The sequence below is a fragment of the Lontra canadensis genome, unplaced genomic scaffold, assembly GCF_010015895.1.
Source record: "Lontra canadensis isolate GAN:19392208 unplaced genomic scaffold, GSC_riverotter_1.0 scaffold42, whole genome shotgun sequence".
Lineage (NCBI taxonomy): Eukaryota > Metazoa > Chordata > Mammalia > Carnivora > Mustelidae > Lontra > Lontra canadensis.
This window is the reverse complement of record NW_022631036.1, coordinates 1,871,931-1,894,282: the sequence shown is the minus strand read 5'-3', so window position 1 is coordinate 1,894,282 and position 22,352 is coordinate 1,871,931. Positions and strand designations below refer to the sequence as shown.

At 44.5% G+C, this 22,352-nt stretch overlaps 1 protein-coding gene and 1 pseudogene across 1 annotated transcript in view; both read right to left on the bottom strand.

The window, feature by feature from the left end:
• Positions 1 to 4,676, bottom strand: part of PYGL (glycogen phosphorylase L) — a 41,278-nt gene extending 36,602 nt beyond the window's left edge. Inside the window, exon 1 of the mRNA XM_032871135.1 lies at positions 4,434 to 4,676. Within this exon, the coding sequence (XP_032727026.1) occupies positions 4,434 to 4,676 (243 nt within the window). The remainder of the gene's footprint in view (positions 1 to 4,433) is intronic.
• A 383-nt stretch (positions 4,677 to 5,059) lies between these two features.
• On the bottom strand, positions 5,060 to 21,927 carry LOC116875644 (annotated as a pseudogene).
• Between the last annotated feature and the right edge of the window lie 425 nt (positions 21,928 to 22,352).

Genomic DNA, 22,352 nt, shown 5'->3' with positions numbered 1-22,352 from the left:
ATAAAGTCACTTCAAAGTTTAGGGACTCCTTCATTACCCAACAGGAAGAACCCAAAAGAAAAGTATTTGGTCAACCCAAAAATATAAAAAGAATATATCTCAATATCACAAATGCTTATTCTAATATTTAACTATCTAATATTTAGCTACCTAATATTTAATGCATTACTTACACATTTATATTTAAAATAAAAAATATTACGGGCGCCTGGGTGGCTCAGTGGGTTAAAACCTCTGCCTTAGGCTCAGGGCATGATCTCAGGGTCCTGGGATTGAGCCCCGCATGGGGCTCTCTGCTCAGCAGGGGGCCTGCTTCCCCCCTCACCCCCACCTGTGTCTCTGCCTATGATCTCTGTCTGTCAAATAAATAAATAAAATCTTTAAAAAATAATAAAAAATAAAAAAATTATATAAAAATGTCAACATAGAAATTTCACTTTTTCCCATGTTCATCTTATGAAACAATTGAATTCTAAGTGTTCCCATGGATTGTCAACATCCATATCTTAATGGGTCTTATCACATGATTTTCCATAGCATATCTCTATTATTTTTATCCAAGGTGTCTGAATATCTATAATGCTGCCATTAGGGACCTCATCAGCTTATTAGCTGCTTCTGAGTCAGGAAAAGGTATCTTTTCTGAGGCAGAAACAGGCCAGGAAAGTGCATGGCCCCACTCCTCTCCCCCTCCAAGGATACAGCCCATATAGGAGGCTACCGTATCACAGGAAAGAATACGTCAAGCCACAAGCCACATTTGCATAACATTAGGGCAGTTTTTTTTCTGTTCTTCTCTGTGTATTCATGATCTTGATAATAAAATCACTATATATTGCTTTTTATGTTTTATGATCTATAATAAGCTTGTTTGTAAATATAGTACATATATATATCCAACACTTCCAATTGTGAGTTCACACCCCCAGATGACTACACCTGTGTTAAATTCCTTTGGTTACCCTCCACCCCATTAAAAATATTTTAATTATTTATTTAGAGCAGGAGAGAGAGAGATCCAACAGGGGGAGGGGAGAGAGGTAGAGGTGGGGAGAGGGACAAGCAGACACCCCGCTGAGCACGGAGCCCCATGCATCAAGGTTACGGGAGAGGCTTGACCTCAGGACCCTGAGATCATGACCTGAGCAGAAATCAAGAGTGGGACACTTAACCAACTGAGCCATCCAGGGGCCTCTCTTTGCTTCCTTTTTCATGATTCTAAATTAGCACAGACTTCAGACATTTTAAGATCTTCCTAAAAAATGTTGTTGCTTAAAATAAAGTTATTGAAAAAGCACCTCATTACACAACAGACTTCATAAGCACATGAATTTAAGGTGATTTCCTATTTTCCCTTAAGTAATTTTCTGGGGGGGAACCTCACCTCACATTTGGGGATAAAACTTGAAAATCTTGAAAAACTGATCCTCTTAGTCAGAAGTCTCTGAACACTTAAAACATATTCCTGGTAGCAAAATATTTGAACATCTCCAATACACTTTATAAATTATATGCATCTACTACTATTACTACTGATATTTTATGTAAATTTTCTGTAAAGTGGACATTTTTGAAAGGCTTATAAAGACGGCCTAACAATAACCAATATTTTAAAAAATGTTATTTTTAGTCCTAGCATCAACCAGAAGACCCAGATACTTCTGGGAAGATCTATGAACAGGTGACGACACAACTGTAACTTGCAGGACAGTCAAGAGTTGAGCATGAAGACACATGGTGCGGGGGGTGGCATCTCAAGTGACAGGTGCATTGTGGGCAGAGGCCCAGATGTGGGGAGTACAGGGCATGGACAGGGACAGCAGATCGTTTTGGTGGGAGAGCAAGGTGAGCCCAGGAGGGTAATGGGAGGTAGGATAGGAGGGATCGGTTCACCTGAACTCCATGACTGTGACAGGCAGTGGGTGCCATATTTGAACAGAGGGCAAGATGTGTTGCTTTAGGAAGTTTAACTGTCTACAGCACACAGAATGAGATGGGATTGCATACCCAAATGCCTTCAGGAGCCAGGCAGAGAAAATAAATGTGTAATGAGAGTCACATGAAACAACAAGTCACGGGCAAGAACTGGGGTGTATGTGTCCTGCTCGAAGGCACTGAAAATTTAGCTGCTTAAAGGCGTGTTCCTGGCCAAATGAAGCACAAGAGCTAGCCATATCCAGCCACACGCTGCCAGCTGCCAGAGGTCTACTTCATACACCAGTAGCCTAGGCCTCCAGCGCAGAGAAGGGAGAATGCAGGAGTGGGTAATTTCAAGAGAACCCACAGGAACCGACGGACTTTGGCAATGTGCTGAATGGGAGATACAGGAGGAAATCAAAGGTGAGACCAAAGTTTTGTGTCTGGGTGACAGGATGGCAATACCGTTAGAATTACATACAGAAGATAGCCAGGATTCAGATGGATGATGATCTGAGTTTGAGGAAATAGGGAGAGGTCTAAGTATGTTCACTGAGCACTAAGAAATGCAGGAACGGAGTCTGAAAAGGAATCCAGGCCAGAGGTCCAGATTTGGCTCATCTGTATGGAGAGCAGGGGAGATGGGAGGAAAGCGTGGACACACTTACTGGCTCTGCTCTGTGTTCTAATGAGGGCAGGAACCTTCTGCTTAGGGGAATAACTGCCACAGCGGAGATATTTTATTAACGTGTGGAATGAATCTCGTTCACTGTGGTATCCCCAGCCTATCCCCATCAGAATATTTGGTTTATACTTGCACTGAGGCAGGAAAGTGCTGTCCAGTGGAAAACTGGCCAGAGGACTGGAGAACAGTAAAGTACCAGACAAGCCAATGGAGGAGAAACACACAAGGTGAATGTATTCTGTGGTGCTAAAGGCTATGGAGGTGTGTGTGTGTGTGTGTGTGTGTGTGTGTTGGGGGAGGCTAGGTTCTAAAATATGCTCATCAACTCACTCTCCAGTTTAAAAACTTAAAACAGGGGTACCTAGCTGGCTCAGTCCTTAAGCATCTGCCTTCCGCTCAGGTCACGATCCCAGGGTTCTGGGATGGAGCCCCCCATCAGGGATCGAGCCCCCCATCTGGCTCCCTGATCAGCGGGAAGCCTGCTTCTCCCTCTCCCGCTCCCCTGCTTGTGTTCCCTCTCTTGCTGTGTCTCTGTCAAATAAATAAAAAAAATATTTTTAAAAAATAAAAAACTTAAAAAATTTTATTTAATGGGAGGTGCAGCCCCTTCTATGCAAATAAAAAAAGTACAGTACACATAAGTACACACCAAGTGATTTCTAAGATTATATTTTAGCAGCTGCCACCTTTGGGTAGAGATCTAGGCCTCTAGGGTGTGGAAGCATTTGAAAGCTTTGTAACAGCTGCAGTTTCTTATTACAAGTATTTACTTTCTTTTGTTCATGGGTTCTTTGAACTAGTCTTCTTTTTCCCCATGTTTTTACATATTAAAAATATTCCTAATAGATGTTTATATGCATTCCCCACTGCCTCCTTCACCCTTTTCAGTATGCCCCCAGCCAGTCTGACCAGTTTTCTCTCCCAATACATACTCACACCCCTCTCTCTCTGCACAACACAATGCTTCTCCCTGCCAGATCCTTTCCAACCTCCCCCTAACCTTCCAACATTGGCCAGGTGGAAATAGTGCCCCTCTGTGCGCCCAAAAGCTCTCTAAGGAACCTTGCGTCCCAGCCCCTGCGCCGTGGATAACGGTGGTCAGGCAGTCTTCCCCAGCAGCTTCTGGGGTAGGGCTTAGAGTCAGAGCACCGCCTTCCCCTCCGCCTCCATCCCCGCAGGAAACGAGGAAGTTCAGGAGCTCCACACCCCACTCCTCGGAACTGGTGGGCGTGACTGGGCGGAGTTCTGACAGTGGGGCGGGACCTCTGCTCCTCCCTCTTCACCTCTCTCAGACCCCGGAGAACCCAGGTCATCCACGGATCCCCCAGGCCAGACCCTCCAAAGGATCCAGGGGCAGTGAGGCACGCTCCTTCGACTCTTCTGCCTCCTCGCCACTCCGCCCACCCCATCCCGAGTCCCCGCTCTTATGACCATTTGACGGGCGTCTATGTTTGTTTCCCTTCCCTAAACATTAAACTTAGCCGGAGCACGGCTTTCGTCGGTTTTGCTCGGGGCCTAGAACCGTGCCTGGCTTTCACCCAGGAGGCGCCCTATGTCTCCCATTAAATGCTGATGTGGATGCTCCCAAGTTCGGGAAATCAGCGGACAGACGAGGGAGGCCCGGGCGCCCGCTCCCCGGCTGCCGCGGGAGCCCAGGGCGCGGCGACTCGGGTGGGTCTGGGGCTGGCGGAGCAGTGCAGCGCCGTCCCCTGGGCGCCCCCCACCCCACCCGTCCAGCCGGACTCCGGGGGCACTACCCCGCGGGGAGCGCGGTGCGGGCAAGGGCGCGGCGAGGAGGGCCACTCCGGGGCCACCTCCCGGCCGGCCGTACCTTGGGGCACTTCTCGTAGTAGTACTGCTGCGTGCGGATCCAGCGCCCCACCAGGTGGTCGCGCACCGTGTGCGCCAGCGCGAAGAAGTAGTCGCGGGGGGTGGCCACGTTGCGGTCCTTGACCAGCGTGAAGTGCAGGTGCCGGTTGAAGCCCTTCTTCAGCTCGGCCACGTTCTCCACGCCCACGATGCCGCGGATGCTGATCTGCCGCCGCTTCTCCTGGTCGGTCAGGGGCTTGGCCATGGCGGCGGCGGCGGCGGGCAGCGCGGCGAGCGGGTCGAGCAGCCCAAGAGCAGAGGCAGGGCGAGGGCGGAGCGGGCTGCGGGCCGCGCGCAGCCGCTTTTGAGTGGGAGGAAAGTTTGGGGTCCGCCCCTGGGCGCGGCGCCGCCCGGGGCTCCAGCTCTCTGGCCCGCGGGGCGGAGGGAGGGCCTGGCCCGCCCGGGACTCTGCGGCCGCCGGGGTGGGGCCTGCGGGGGGTGCGGGGCGCACGCGTGGGACCCCGGGCGGCCGGAGTCTGCGCGCCCGCCGCGCGGGGCTGGGGCGGAGAGTGGGGCCGGGAACCCCTTCCCCGGCGACCGTCCCCGCCGGGGGCTGGGCTGAGTCCCCTGGGCCGTCCGAGGTGGCACCTACGGCCCGTCACGTAGCCGCTCGGCGACCAGCTTCCGGATCCGCGAGCCCCGGAGGGCGGCGCTGGTCCTGGCAACCCGCTCGAGATGCTCCCACACTCGAGGATGCGTGTGTGTGGCGAGAGGATGTGTGTGTGTGTCCGGGCAAACCTTTGTCTGACGCACGTCTACTTGCTGTGCCCCTGGCGTTATTACTTCTCACCTGGAATGGGGTCCACCATAAGCCTCTGAAGGGAGCCGCCCGCTTTTACTTCAAGTCCTCCTTGAATGGCCCCATCCTGGATCCCAGGCCTCAGAAAGAGATCCCAGGGGCCTCTTCTGCTTTCAGTTATTTTTCGAAGACTCAGGGCCGCGGATTGCTTGACCCCTCAGACCCATCCCCAGTTTGACCCGTCAAAAGCTCCCTACTGCTCATCTGTAGAGAAGGGCGGGTAAGAGTCAGAAAGTCCTGCGTTGGATCTTGAGGCTGACTAGGAGTCGGGAGCTTTTCCATCAGGCCTGTTGTTTGAATTACCTTTTTAAAGGAAGGCGGCGGGGTGGAGTACGGAGAAAAGAGAAGGGTATGTGTGTGGAAAATGAAGGAAAACTCACGGAGCCAGTTGTCTTGTTGACATAAAACAAAGTAGCCTGTGTTAATCTGCAGTACAGGCTGATCTTTGCACGGGTCACCCCAGCTTTGGTGGTGGTGGTGGTGGGGTGTGTGTGTGCGTGTGTGTGTTTAAGCCTGGGCAAAGGCAAACACACGGTATTTTAGGATGTCAGAGGCTTTTTCTTCTTCAATAAAGGGTAGTATTAATCTATTAGATTCTATTAGGAACAGTCCATTGCCTGAATTGCCAGCCTTGCCAACAAAGGCTTATGTGATTCCTGGTTCCCAACTACTGCTACCCGGTGGACGTGATGATGAAACGGGGCTTGGGGAATTGCTGAATAAACTGTCCAGACCTCCCAGGACAAGTCTAAGTTGCCCATTGTCAACAGAGAACTTTGGGAAAGTGTGTTAGTGCGGTCGACTGAGAAGCAGATGCTGAGACATGATTAAACATGCAAAGATTTTTATCAGGGCAAATGCTTGAGGGAGAGAAAATAGAGAACGAGCCAAGTTAGCCTGGGAAAGCATCAGGCCGTGAGGCAAGCCTGAGCCCCAGCCAGGGAGAGAGGGAGGGGAGAATGGGAAGGGGGCATCCCAGGCTGCCCTGCAGTCCTAGGAAGAACCAGCAAGGCCACCAGGCTGTTCTGGAGCCAAAGCCAACTGTCAGAAGTGTCCCCATGCTCTCTGGGTCATGGTGGGAGGGCGGGGGATGCCCTGGAGGTGTGGCCTCTGCAGGTGGACAGCAAGGATATCTAGGGCCCTTGGCCACTTATGCTCCCTGCACTTCGAGTTCTCTCAGCCCCATTCTGGTGGCCACCACAGAAAGATAAACATAGGTCATCATAGATAAACATAGGTTAAACATAGGTCAACAAAGGTTAAACATAGGTTAACGTAGGTTAACATAGATAAACATAGGTTAACAGTCACTGTGTTTTAAGGTAGAGTTTATTGGGTTGACAAACCATCTTCAGATTAATCAGAACCACAGCAAGCATTTCCTGAGGGCTCTGGCTAGGCACTTGCCATGTGTTCCTTCATTTAATCCTGGGCAAGTTGTAATTTTCTTCCCATTTGGCAGATGAGGAAACCGAGGCTTAGAGAAGGTACGTAGCTTGCTCAAGATTCCACAGGGAAGGGGCTGCAGAGGTTTTCAGATCTCTGCATGTTGTTTTCCCTCTTCTGAAACAGGGTTTGGTATCTGTTTTGTAAACCTGAATTCTGACCGCACCTCCCCTGACCTTTTTACCCTATCCGCTTGGTTTGTTCCATACTGTCCCCTGGCCTTTTGACCTACTTCTAATCAGTTTTGAAATCCAGGGAAGTGTCAGAAGTCCAGAGTGGCCCCACGTCAGGTCACTTGGGCTCCGGAGATTGGCAGTGTGAAAGGGGAGCTTTATGTTCAATGAGCGTGTTTCACTACATTCCGCTCAGTATATTTAATGTATGAGTCTGTCAACCAAGGGGACTACCCAGGCTCTGCTGTTTTAAATATTTAGCATATTTATTATAGATTTATTATACTATCAAATGCTATTAGAATCTGTAGACAGCATGGCTGACGACATTGCCATCTCTGTAATTGGCCGTGACCGTGACCATTCACTTGTTACCTGAATATATCTGACTTATCTTGAAGCAAGTGAGTGTTCCTGGCACTTTCAGGTCCTGTCATATTTGATTTGCTCATTAATATGGTAGTTTGGCTCATTAGGTGTGGTCCAGTGGGAGTTCCTGAAAAGCCAGAAATATTTAACAACCCATCTCTTCCCGTCCATCAAATCACTGATGGTTTTAATATGCCTGCCGGGGAATTGGCTGAGACTGGAGAATCACGTAATGCCTCCATTTCGACTTCTGCAAAATAACACTGAAGCTCTTTGTCCTATTTACTCCACAAGGGGGGTACGCTCAAAAAAGGTATGCCTGGAGAAGTACTAGGGTATGTTAGAAAGCATGTCAACTTTGGGCTGGAGATTATGTTTTGAAATGTTAGTCAATATATGTTAGTGTTCTCCTGGGAGTTTACTTTTTCCCCATCTCCCTTGAGAAGCCCCTCTAGCCCTTGGGCTTAGAATCTCTGAGGAAAGACTCGAGCCTTCCTGGTTTGGGACTGCTGGCCCTTGGGAGCATTTCGGAGATGCAGGAAGAGTGAGGGCCAAGGGTCTAGGAGACTGGGGTAGGAGCGAGAAGGTTACATAACAGTTGTGGGGGGGATGGTGATGTCGCTGGTCTTGAAGTGAGGATCCTGGAGCCTGCTTTTCTGGGGAGGCAGCAGAAACCCTGGAACCCTGAGTCCGTGAAAGCAGCCTGGAATGTTGCTCTCCCTCGTTGGAAGATCCAGGGAGGTGGCAGGACCCCAGGGAAGGTGTGGCTGCTTGGAGGCTTCCAGAAGTCAGGGCTTAGACCTGTTCAGAAAGACTCCCCACCCCCAAGGAGCCATTGGCCCAGAAGACCCAGTATGAGACTGACTCAGCAAATCCCCAGGGGTAGAGATGTCAAGGCCTGAGCCTTCCATCCCCCGCCACTTCCATGGTGCTTTGGTCTCCAAATGAATGGACCATTTTCCCCTTTCCTGGAGAAATGAATGCTCAAATTAGCAATTAAGCTGATATATGAAAAACAAAGTTGCATTTTTTGCACAACTGAGTTTATATGCTGTTTGTGTTTGCTTTACCCTCTGCTATCATTGCTAATGCAACAACACATGTTTCAGAAAAAGCTTTAACTTTTTATGGGAACAAATGAGAAGATTGATTCTGAGGACATTTTGCAAAGAGATATAAACAAATCCTGACAAATGAAGGGAAGTGAGAAATGGGCTAAGCACAGGGTTTCAGCAGATAATCATGATGGGACATGCCCTAGAGACAGCATCCCAGTAACCTTGTCTTGGGCCCTTGGTCATGCAGACACCTACGTGAGCACATTTTGACTTCCCCTTTGTGGGCGATTAATTGTAAGCATTAACCATATAAAGGATAAACCATGAAAAACAAACTGCCGTTCCCTGAAAAGCTGCGGTTCTCCTATACAAATACTGGTTTTTAGAATTTTGTTTCTTTAGAAAGTCAATCTAAGGAAATCACCAACATAGGTTCTTAAATGCCAGATACTTTCTTTAACATTTCTGAGCTGTTTAATTACCAACCTTTAAAGCTCTAATCAGTAAGGTGTTTAGATACTGAGAGCTTCAAACATATAACACAGAGAAATATAGCTTCTTTTTCACTTAATATTTGCAAGGATGGAGCCTGGGAGTTGGGATGAGGCATTAAAAGCCATTCTCAAACACAAATGCAGGGCTCTTCTTTTTGCATTTATTGTTGTCTTAGGTGTATTATAGTTCATAATGCATAGTTTTGCATAGCATAATCTATCTCTGTTTCTCATTTTCAATATTTCTAATTTGTCAATTTATTCGAAAAATATGTATGCAGTGACTACTATGTATCTAGCATGGGCAGGGCACTTGAGATACATCAGTGAACCAAACTGACTAGAGAGTAGCCAGTTACATTGTTTCCCCATTACTCTGTTTTTTTGGGGACTACCTCCCTCCTTTTATCTCCCTCCCACCCCTTTATTTTTAATAATAAGTCTATATACTTATTGGGTATATAGTATATATTGGGTATATATATGACAGGGGAGTGGGTCATTTGACAACCTGACCTGGTTTTATAGCCATGACTATAGGACTCCCCTGTGGTCATGTCCCAGGTGAAAGAAGGACCTGAAAGTATTGGCCAACTTGGAAAATCAACAAAGTAACGATTGAATGAGCACCCACTGTATAAATCCATAGTGTTCACTGCTAATGGTATAAAAAATACAGGCCATGGTCTCTGCCTTACCAAGAAGTTTTAAACTATGTTAAGGTACCACACTCACATGAAAATACGAGGCAGGGGGTGCCTGGGTGGCTCAGTTGGTTAAGTGTCTGACTCTCGATTTCTGCTCAGGTCATGATCTTAGGTTCGTGAGATTGAGCCCCGGGTGGGGCTCTGTGCTGGGTGTGGAGGCTGCTTAAGATTCTCTCTCCCTCTACCTTTGCCCCTCTCCCTCCTTGCTCTCTCCTTCTAAAAAAAAAAAAGAAAAGAAAAATAAATACATAAATAAATGAATAAATAAAATGAAATGAAATAAAATAAAATGAAATACAAGGCAGACCACACTAAAGTAAAAAAATAATTAGCCCAGACCTTGAGTGATATCTAAGTTCACAGGAAGGAAAGAGTGACTTGTCTTTGTCTTAAAGGCAAATGACAACAGCTGTTTCTCCTGTTTTTCTTTCTGGAAGTTCTAGGTCCTCCTCCACCCTCTTGAATGATAGTATCTTAGTCATGGGATCATAATACACTTCCAGTTTAAGATGAAAACATGAAGCTTCACTTCACTCATAATTTTCATTACGAATCATCTTTCATGTTTTTGAGGATAACATTTAGTGTGAGAACTGCAGAGACAGACTCACACCAGCAGGTGGAGGAATTTGCCATTTGAACTTGACATCTCAGGTTATTCAGTGGTTTGGCAAAGTGGTGATTGCAATTTTAATTAGTTTTATTTCTCCTTCTTTGTTCCAGATATCCATGCAACAAAACACCCTGAAAAAGATACCCATAATCCAAGACGGTAAATCAAAATTGATTATTTTCATCACTCCAGCCAGAGCATAAAGTAGACGGCACTTTCTCCCTTTCAGAATCTTTGATGTAAAATATTGGAATCTAAAGGAATAATTTATGCTGAGACAGAATATTGGAGCGTCTTAAAAATTTTTTTTAAGATTTTATTTATTTATTTGACAGACAGAGATCACAAGTAGGCAGAGAGGCAGGCGGGGAGAGAGAGAGATAGAGCGAGAGGAGGAAGCAGGCTCCCCACTGAGCAGAGAGCCCGATGCAGGGCTCGATCCCAGAACCCTGAGATCATGACCTGAGCCGAAGGCAGAGGTTTTAATCCACTGAGCCACCCAGGCTCCCCCAGTCTTAAAATTTAAAAGAAAAAAAAAAAAGCATGGGATCTCAACATTTTAAAAAAATTATTTATTTGATAGAGAGTACGAGCAGTCAGGGGAGCGGTAGTCAGGAGAGCATCAGGCAGAGGGAGAGGGAGAAGCAGATTCCCTGCTGAGCAGGGAGCCTGAGATGTGGGGCTCCATCCCAGGACCCTGGGATCATGAGCTGAGCCGAAGGCAGACGCTTAACCGACTGAGCCACCCAAGCACCCCCGAGATCTTAACATTCTTATGCTAGGTTTAGAACACCCTCAAAGCTGGGTGTGCTAGTGGGATCCCCAGTCACCTGTAAGAGTTTACAGGATTAGACTAGCAGAGTGGAGGGGTCTCCACTAGAGTCTGTCACGTGCTTTCAAGCCCATCACGTGTTTTCAAGCATGTTGGAACTGATGAAACAGGCCTGAGTGAAGCCAATGTGCCCAGGGCAGGTTGAAGTCATCTGGGAGGAAGTCAAGTCATGTCCATTGTGGGGTTTAGGTGTATATGAGTCTGTCTAGCAAGCTGTGGGTGGCTGGTGAGGTCTGAGGAACTTCCTGGGTGACAGCTCACCCTAAGGGCAGAAGGAATCTGCTAATTCGATTGAGCCGGGAGGAAGCCTTTGTTGTCTGAGGGGCGTGGTAGGTCTGACTGGGACAGTGTGGCCCTTTCTTGATTGTGTTCTGTAGTCTAGCCACTACTAGACGCATGTGCTTCACGGGGACATGGAGGGCTGTCGGTAAAAACTGAATGAATTTTCACACCCAGTTTTATAAAAAATGCTTAAATCCCAGAAACACTCTTTTCCCTTCCGACGTGAACAGGTGAGTCATTCTCTTGCACAGCTTGGAGGAGGGTCGGTATGAGCAGTTAGCTCTAGCGGCAGGGGGGTTGCCTGCAGAACTGGGAGCACGTGGCGACACCTTCTGGACACTCCCAGAAATACAGGATTTGCCATGCAGGGGTTGGAGGTTTGGTAGCAAGAACCAGTGACATTGTGTTGGAGTTAATGGAATGTCCTCTGACACAGAAGCTTGTAAGAACTGGAGAAATAGGCATTATGGATATACTATTAACCAGGTTCTTAGAATTATAAAGCATTTACTAAAAGAATCTTCATTACCATGTCTCTCATTTGATGTGTAAGCTCTTTTACAAAACTCTATTAATCTTGGGTATTATTTTTATAGCAGTAAAATACACGCTGGTGAATAAATCTAAAGTGTGTATCACAATGAAGTTTATAAATGAATAACTCATGCAGACTCACCTAGATTGGTCTACAGAACGTTATGAGCAGCCTAGCAGCCTCTCTTAGACTACTTCCACTCTCCCTCCCTAAGGGTAATCACCACCCTGTTTTCCAATATTACAAATTACTCTTGCCTCTTTTGAACTTTGCATAAATAGAATTATACAGAGCATCTATATTCTGTCTGACTTGTTTTACTCAATATTAGGTCTACAAGTTTCATTTATGTTCTTGCCAAACCTCATGTTTCCATTGCCATATAGTATTCCATTATATGAATGTAGCACAATTGCATTTATGTTTTACTGTTGGTGGACATTTGGATTGTGTCCAATTTTTGGTTATTATGAACAATGCTGTCATAAAGATATTGGTACATGTTTTTTTCCTGAACACATGCTTTCATTTCTGTTGGGAATGTAATAGCTGGATCTCATACATAAGATTTAATGGCATCTTTTTTTCTTCCTGACATCGAAAATGTAGTTTGGGTATAGATATACATTTCTCTTGAAGTAAAGGGATTGAAGAAGTGATGGAAATAATTTGACCAGAAGGTTAGGAAGAAAGCATTGGGATTGCTTAGACTAGCTGGGTACCAATACTTTTGAATCATCATTTGTTAACATAAGTTATAATAAATGATAACAATGCAAACTATGTCATTGCTCATGACAAATTTAGAAACAATTAGGTTAGTTTTCCACTGCTACCTAGAATATTTTAGCATTTCTCCTCCTTGAAGCTAATTTTGATATTAACCTTAGGAAGATAAGCTTAGGAAAGTAATAAAAATTTTTAAAAAATTATTTCTGTCCATCAGCGGAGATGGTTAAAATTTGTTGTGTTTACAACTGGATGCTGAAAACATCAGTGGGTTTTCTAATTTTTTTTATTTTCAATTTATCTGTTTTATGTGCTGACCATTGTATTTCAGGAATTTCAGCTATGAAGACTGAATGGAAGGGAATAGCACTAAGTTTGGGTCCCAAAGAACAAACGTGTTATGCTCTTGGCCTTCCCCAGAATCTCTGTGGCCAAAAATAACCCTAGGGTTAAAGTTACCTAGTAGTTCTTGGCACCACACTGCAAATTCTGCATCTAATCTACTAGATTTTCACTTGGATTTGTTGAAAATAACATTATTTCTACGTGTTTCTTAATTATAAAACTAGCATGTGTTTATTCTAGAAAATTAGGATGGCATATAAAAATATAACAAATAAAAATCTCATGTAATAGCATCATCCTTTGTTAATATTTTAGAATATTTTCTTTTAGTTTTTAGATTATCCATTTTTTACAAAGCTCTTTTATTCAATGCATTTTTTGGAGAACTTCTGATGTACTGATGTCCCAAATGAATAGAACCAGACATCCTGCAATCTCTTACAGGATCTCTAAGACTTGAGGTTACCTAGCAGAATCCAGAACAACTCCAAGATCAGAGATGGCATGGTGCTGGGAAGAGTGACCTCCAGGAGACCGTGCAGGAAAGAGATAACATAGGGACCCTGAGACTGCTGTCATTAGAAAGACTTGCTTGCAAGTTTGGCCTTTGTCCAGCATCTGGAAACTTAGAATTTAGGAGTTTTCTCACCATTCCCTAACTGATACGGATAGTCTACTGTTTGTGCAAACAATATGTTTATGCTGAACACCTGCTCTTCTTCTGGGAATCTGGAATTTTGACACACGGTAGTTTCCTAAATGAGGGGCCTCCAATAAAAGCCTTGAACTCTAAGTCTAATGAGCTTCTCCAGTAGATAACACTTTGCATGTGTCACCACATGTGGTTGTTGGAAGAATTAAGTACCTCTTGTGACTCCACTCATAGTTTCTGGAAGCTGGTTCTAGGTCCAGCAGGACTTTGCCTCATATATACATTTTGGGGGAGGGCTGATTTTGCTTTGTATCCTTTTTTTTTTTTTTTTTTTTTTTTTGCAGTAAACTGTGCCTGTGAAGATAACTATATCCTGTGAGTCCTTCTTGAACATCACTGAACATAAATTTCGTCTTGGGGACCCTTGATATGGTGACCCACTGGGAAATTAAGTTACTAAATGAGTCCTTACCTCCAATTTCACAGTGACCCTTAGGATAAAGCTGAGAATACAGCTCCCTGAGTGGGTCTCCTCAAATGCCATGCTCCAAGAGTAGAGATTTGGGCAAGATAAAGGGTTTAATGTCCCAGGTAACTTATAGCCACAGGAGAGATGGGGAGACTGTTCAATCCACATCCTCCTCTGCCCTGATCAGTCCTGTTGTTAGAGAACAGTCTCACTGGTTTGAAAAAAAAAAAAAAATCAAAACTACCAATATTGTTCTATATACCTTCAACACAAATATAGCCAAACATTTAAGGCAGACCAAAAGCATGATAGGCATGGCTTCAATAGACAGAACTGACCCACAGAAGAGAAAGAATAATACAGCAAAGAAAGGAAATCTAAAAAATAAGGACAAATAAGTAAAAAAATTGAGAAATTTTTATTTTTAGAGTTCTTCTGACTGAGAGCATGGTATGTGTTAGAATAAATGTGTTGCTTGGGTGCTGGCTTATTCTCAGTCAATCCTGGGCATTTTCGTTTACTCTCTAATCCCCAAATCACTTGGTCTCAAGCACTGAGACACTTCTCACTTAAAACTGGCACTGGTTTATATGAGTTAAGAAGCATCTTTAACACCTTGGCAGGGAGGGTGGTCATAGAAGAGAAGTATGTTACAACACAGGAAATATCTTGAAATCAATGATCAGATATCACTGAGCCCAAAGACCATCTGACACACTTTGAGAGGGAGTTCCTTTCTGGCTGATTCTTCCCTTGGATCCTATTTGGCTTCCCTGTTCTTAGAAACCACACTTTTAGATGGGCGTGGCTTTCCCCATCTCCTCTTTCCCTTGACATCCCCCAACTGCAATCTCTGGCTGCCAGGAGGAAAAAGAAGTCTTCTTAAAATGAAATAAACAAGCAAACCCCCACCTATTTGCTCAAAGATGAAACACTCACATTACTGCAGCTTAGGTCCGCATTCTCCCCGTCATCCATCCTTGCTGGGTGGGGCTGGGGCTTTCCTTTCGTGTGATCAGAGTTTCCCTTAAAGCATTTTAACAAAAAAGTGTGGAAGGGAAGCAGTGTCCCCCTGCCCCCACAGCCGTTGTCTACAGTGTCCTCCATGTTGCAATGGCTGCAGCTTAAAAAATTGTAGTCCTAACACCTTCCCTTTTGTTCTGCTTCACTAAGAAAGTTACTTTTTGTCATCAAGAATATTATTAGCAGGACATCCTGAGTGTGGCTGGCCTCTGAAGCTCTTCCTGCCTTAGCCTCCGTGAGCCAGCATCACCTCTACCGCTCTGTGTCCAACTGTGGGTGTTCTGAGAGGCAAGTCCAGAGTGGATAAAAAAAGAGGCAGTACCCAGTTGGCAGCACCAGGACAGAGCTCCCTGGGTATTATTTTGTGCAGGCCCTGGATTTCTGACCTGTTGCTGATAGTGGGGTGACTTATGCTCCTTCTCGGTCCTTCCGAGGTGTTTATGCGGCTCTGTCCCCAAGGGTGCATTCTGTTTATTTCAAGAAGTTCTCTTAGCATCTTGGCCACAGTGATGTTCCACAGTCCAGCCCCTTCTGTGCTGACATGGGGCTAGATGCTTTTTAGGTCCTGTCAAATGGCTGACAGGATTTCTAATGCTGTTGAAACATCTATGTTTTAAGCAGCTTCTGTGAATATCTTCGTGGGAGTTTGTAAGAAGCTTGTACTGGAGATTATTACCCTGATAGAGCAATAACCTGGACATTGAAGGCTAGGAGATTTGATTAACGAGGGAAATGGAGGAGAGACTGAGCAGAGTATGGTTTCTGAGGCAGGAATGGGGTACAGTACAGCTGTTGAAATCTTTCTGTACTTAGGATACTGTATCCTGGTGAGAGGGGATGAACTGAAAGGAAAGTGAGTGGATACCAAAGAGATATCTGGTTTACTTTGGAATTCTGTCGGGTCTTAATCCTGCAGGACACTAGCTGGGTAATAGAGCCTAAAGAAGAAATCCTTTTCATACCAGCCTGGCGATCCTTTGAGAGGGTCAAAGCCAAAGGCGAGGGTTCAGGGAAACAGGCCTCTACCAGAATTTCTCCAAATCCTTTAAAAGAATGAATGTGGGAGGCTGCAATAAGGCTTGAGAAGAGGACCAAACCAGGCCCTGACTTGTGCCTCCTTTAAAGTCCGAATAACCTAACAAAAGGTTTAGGACGAGAAAAGTTGAGCAGCACTGAGAAAGGGTCTGTGCTATGTGTTGTGCGCTCGCCTATGCGACTTCCCACACGCTTGCTAAACAAATGAGAACAATTCGGTTGGGGTCATAAGTTCATGGCTGGTCCTTGCTGCCCCAGTACAGCCCATAAATTACTTTCAGGTTTGCTGTAACAATACAGAACACTTGTATTGGCATCAGCCATTTGGCGTCACAAGGTCTGCTTATAGTTACTTGTGAAACTTATTATGGGAACTCGTGGTTGTTTAACTAGACACAGATGTATTGCTTCTCCTATTGTAATATCACTATATATATAGCCGTAATGCTTTGAATAAACTTAGCACTGTTGGACATCCTCCTCAGTGCTCCTCCTGCCCCCATCTCTCTGCTTCTTGAGTTCTTTTCTTCATCCTCTTACCCTCACGTTCCTGGTCGATTTGTCGCGCCGGCCGCGACAAATTAAATTTTATTTTGTGGTGGTGAGAACATTTAACATGAGATCTATTCTCTTGGCAAATTTTTAAGTGTACAACACAATATCATTAACTCTAAGTACAACATTGTATAGCAGATCTCTAGAACTCATTCATGTAGCTTAACTGAAACTTTGTGTTCCCCATTCCTCCTTCCCCCAGTCTCTGGCAACCACCATTCTACTCCTTGACTGTGTATATTTTATTTTTTATTTATTTATTTTTAAAGATTTTATTTACTTATTTGACAGAGAGAGAGAGAGAGAGAGAAAGCGTGCACAAGCAAGAGGAGTGGCTGGCAGAGGAAGAGGGAGAAGCAGACTCCCCGCTGAGCAGAGAGCCTGATGTGGAGCCTGATCCCAGGACCCTGGGATCATGACCTGAGCTGAAGGCCGACTCTTAACCGACTGAGCCACCCAGGTGCCTGACTTCATGTATTTTAGCACTCACATTGTTCAGTGCACATTATTCATAATAGCCAAGATATGGAAACAACCTGAGTGTCCATCTATAAATAAATGGATAAAGAAAATATAATATATACATACAATGGAATAGTCTTCAGCCTTAAAAAAGAAGTGAATTCTGTAACATGAAACAACATGGATGAACCATGGGAACATTAGGCTGAGTGAAATGTGCCAACTGCAGAAGAGAGAACACTACATGATTCCACTTATAAGAGGTATCTAAAATAGTCAAATACTTGGAGATAAACCATTTTAATCGATTCTAGGAAAAGAAGACTTGTGTCCCTCTGATCCCATACCAGTTGATGACACCTTCATGCCATGTGTTTCACTCACAAGACCAGAGGGAGCTGAGAAGCTTGACCAATATCAAGAGTTAAAGGAATGTGCACAGGTAGTTGTGGCTGGTTTGTTCACATGTACAAAGAACAGCATATAGGCAATAGTTGTTCCTATTGAAATAATGCTAAAAAAGGTCCCTGTCCTCCAAGAATTTATTCACATAAAGTATTTGTCTAAAGAAACTTAAAACTTGAAAACTCTTTAAATCTATTCTTGAGGATCCACAAAACCCATGTAATTTTAAAACTGGAGTTGTCATTTGTTATTCCACGCCCCAAGTCAAACAGCTTTGCATGCAAGGGAGGAAGCTGAGCAGCCCCCCGGGGTATGTGTGGATTAGTGCTTCTTTCCTGTTTGGAAAGTAGAGCAGAATGGTTGGGAGTGAAGCCTCCAGAACCGCAATGTGGGGTTTCCAATTCTAATTCTGTCACTCACCAGGTGTGTGACCTTGGGCAAATTACACTAACTTTTTTGCTTTAGTTTCCTCATTTTTAAATTGGAGGACAACAATAATGCCAACCTCATAGGGATATTGTGTAGATTAAGTGAGTTAATAAAGGGGAAGTGTTTGGAATAGTGCTTGGTACATTGTGAGCACAGTAACAATTACTATTATTACTTGCCCTAAGAAACATCAGTGTGGATGATACTCACGGAATGAAAATCTTGTAAAGTTATTCAAGGCCAAATCCTTCGCAAACTTCTTCCCCTTCCCCATCCACATTGTAAATATTATATTTAATGATATACTGACCGTTCTGCATTGCCGGGATCCTGATGAGATGCTACATTAGACATGCCACTTACTTTTTCACTTAATCCTTACAATCAGCCTATCATGTAGGTACTATTATTTCCAGTTTATGACAAACAAAGTCTTATTGAGGTTAATTACCTTCTCTAAGCTCATATCAAATGTGGTTCATATAAGTAGGGAACCCAGTTTTTATGACTCCATGTTTTAAGAGTCCATGTTGACACAGAGTTTCAGATTTTCAGATCAGCAAGACCTGAAGAATGATTTAAAAAAATTTTTTTTTCATATTGAGTGATTGTTTTTATCAACTTGAAAAGTAAACAGCATATAAATAAATACTGGACAAGGGTAACTTTGTTATAGAATAACAGCAAGTTCCAAGTGAGCCTTCAAAACAATTGAACCAAAATACAAACTAAACAACAATGATCACATAATCCACTTTCAAAACTGTATACGAACTCAAACATTTTGTTTTGTTTTGTTTTTACATTTTATTTAAATTCTAGTTACTTCACATACAGTGTAATATTGGTTTCAGGAGTAGAATTTAGGGGTGCCTGGATGGCTTAGTGGGTTAAGCCTCTGCCTTCAGCTCAGACCATGATCTCAGGGTCCTGGGATCGAGCTCTGCATTGGGTTCTCTGCTGAGTGGGGAGCCTGCTTCCCCCTTTCTCTCTGCCTGCCTCTCTGCCTGCTTGTGATCTCTCTCTCTCTGTGTCAAATAAATAAATAAAATCTTTTTTTTTTAAAAAGGAGTAGAATTTAGTGATTCATCACTTACATATAACACCCAGTGTCCTCCCTAATGCCCATCAACCAAGGGGAGAGTTTGCAGTTCAGATTCCAAATATTTTTTGGTAAAGTAACCTGAGACTGATTCTTGAGTATAGAGTAATTCTTTTCTTTTCTTTCTTTTTTTTTTTAAAGATTTTATTTATTTATTTGACAGAGAGAGAGAGATCGAGAGAGAGAGCGAGAGAGAGAGCGAGTGCACACAGCAGGGGCATAGCAGGCAGAGGGAGAGGGAGAGGGAGAGCAGAGAGCTCAATGTGGGATTTGATCCCAGGACCCTGGGATCATGATCTGAGCTGAAGGCAGATGCTCAATGACTGAGCCACCCAGGCATCCCAAGTGTAGTGTAATTCTGATTAAGATATCTGGGCATCCCTTCAAATAATATCATGAGATAAGTAAACAGAAAATCTTGTCCCTTCTTGCCTTTCAATATACCAAGAACAAACCATATTCATGAACATAGGACTCTTTCTAGTGACTCAGAAGACAAAGGAACTGATCAGTATTTAAGGTGGTGTGGTACTTCTATTTCCTTTATGTATGTTTTGGCTCAGTCAAAAAGCCTACAATTAATGACATAAAGAATTCCTCATGTTACATGCTGGAGGCCATATACCATAAATAGTGAATCTATAAACATGACTTTCAAAACCTAGAGTTATCTGTTAGCAATGCACTTTATCAAGAGGCTTTCTAAAAGATTTTATTTTATTCTAAAGTGTTAACCACGACTTAGACATGAATGATATGTGTTAAGTCCAGAATACTGATAAAAATCAACCAGCATGTCACTCACTCAACTCTAATTTTATTTTTTTGAGGTGGTGAGGAGAGAGAACACAAGTAGAGGGAGGGGCAGAGGGAGGGAGAAAGAGAGAGAGAATCCTGGGCAGGCTCCATGCTCAACACAGAGCCTAACACGGGACTCGATCCCAGAACCCTATGATCTTGACCTGAGGCGATATCATGAGTCAGATGCTTAACCCACTGAGCCACCCAGGTGCCCACAGTTCTCATTTTAAATAGGCCCTGTGAGAACGGGAATGCTGAATAGTGTATACTGAAATTAGTGTTTTCTAATCAGTACCTGTACTGCATTAATTCCCTTCAGTTAAAGAGGCACATGAAATAGAAAAAAGTCTTACCAGTCTATACAAGGAGTTAGTGTTTAGAAATGACGATGAAGTGCTTGCACCTTCATTTTTCAAAACTTCACAAAGGTGAAAACAATGTACCACTTTCCGGGCTCCCATGGGCAGGTCAGTACTATTATGTCTGGTCTTCCTAGATGGACCAGCACCTCCGGCTGTGCTTTCTGCAAATCTGACAGAGCGGCAGCTCTCGAGATGTCTGTCACAGCCTACAGTTCTGAGCGCCTGGTAGGAAGCTTGCAGAAGGGGTGTGGTTGGCGTGTTTGGAGTCCCAGGGTTGTTAGAGTTGCTGCCGCTTTCCTGTGCATAACCGAGATGCCTGTATTCTAAACCTGGGCCCCTGATATCAAAGTTAGAGACTGTCTGCGCACAGTCCCAATGCCTGGAATATTCTATTTTGGGAGCACTGGGCAGCACCACTCCTTACATTCTCTGTATTTACACTGGATCTAGATTATTATGGTGGCCACTTAGAGATAGGGTCTTTGGTCCTAAATTATCATCTTCCTCCCTACTTAGCTTGCAGGCTTCCCGTTTGGGATAAAGGAGGCAAAGATGGTAAAGTTTGTAATTTAATAATGCAGCTCTTCTCTAAGTTGTTGATATTCTGGGTATTTGAGGTGCTACCGGATGTCAGACGACCTCTCCTGAGCCCCGAGGCCCTCGGCATAGATCACCCACTTATAGTTTCACCACCAGCTGGTTAGCAGAAGGCACATCTCAGCTTGTCACCATCACATCCAGTGTCCCGTTCTTCTGCTGACTTGGTCTCTTTCAAGTTGTTTCACTTTCTCTTTTTCCATTAACTGCTTCTGAACAGGGGTCGGTAGGACAAATTTGACAAATTTGTTTCCTTCAGGTTCAAGAAGAATCTGAAGGTCTCTTCCTCCACGCAACTTGGTTCTTCTTTGGGTGGGCTGCTCTCAGCCCTAGAAATCCTCATCTTCGATGGGACGTGCCCGCTTGGGCGCACTTTTTTTCCTGCACTTCTTGTGCTCCTGCAGTGTTGACAAAGGTATGTATTCACTCCTTGGATCTTTAAAAAAAAATTTTTTTTTTTTATCAGCTATGTTGATGTTTAAACTGTGAGAAGAAAATTCCTTGTTCAGTTTTGAGTAGCTTAGAGGCAGTGATATCTTGTGTTCATTTCTTAGAAAAGATGTATTAGGTAAAGTTGGCTCTGGCCCCAGTTTCAACTGAGCTGTGGAAGTTCTGTCGTTTTTCAGGCTCCATCATTTGTGAGCACCTAGCATTCTGAGACATAACGTCAATACTGAAGAGAATATCCCCCTTCACTGTGTATTCTCTGCAGAGATCGAAATGGAGCCTCCTTGCTTCCAGTTATTTCCAAAATACTTGCTTTTGTAAAAACAAACAAACAAACAAACAAAAAACCCCCCACACATCCCAGTAATGAAAGTCACAGACCTAAACAGCCCTCATTCACTCAAATCACTGCATTGATATAACTGTCACTTTCCTTTGCTCATTTGGCTGCCAGCACCCATCCCCACTTTTCTGGAAACAGCCCTTGGGTTGGATGCTGTGGTTTGGGTTCTATGTCACGATGTCCTGCCCTCTATCAGCTAGGAGTCAGACAGAAAACCCAAGCAAAAATCACATCCGTCTTTTTGGGATCAAATCTTGAGCAGAGAGAAAAAGTTGGGAAAGACTAGGAGCATTTGAGCAGGCTTTGTGTGGCCCAGAGAAGGCCAATTGCTCATCAGTTCCTGCTCCTTGATACCCACAGCTGTTCTGGTCCTCATCTTTCTGAGCTACCATTCTAGTAACTTTTCTCTGTGCCTTTATGTCACCCAGAGTCAAATTCCTTTTTTTTTTTTGGAACCAGACTCCTCCCTGGTGTCCCCCCTGTGGGAGACTCCCCAGTGTGGCCCCGCCCACATCCTGACCTCACCTGGCACTGCTCTCTCCCTCTCACCACAGGTCAGCTGCAGGGCATCACTGTCTAGCTCCCCAAACACACGGAGCTTGCTCCCACCTCAAGGCCCTCTGCCATCACTCATGGCTCTGCTGCCCAAATGCCACCTTCTCAAAGAGGCAATTGCTGACACACCAGAACTTTCTATCTCATTAGCCCATTCCATTTCTGGTTAGTATTTTAAATTATGCTGAGTTTCATTTATCTAATTATTTGTTATTTGCATTTCCCGATTAGAATATCAGGTCTAAGGAGGTGGAGACCTTCT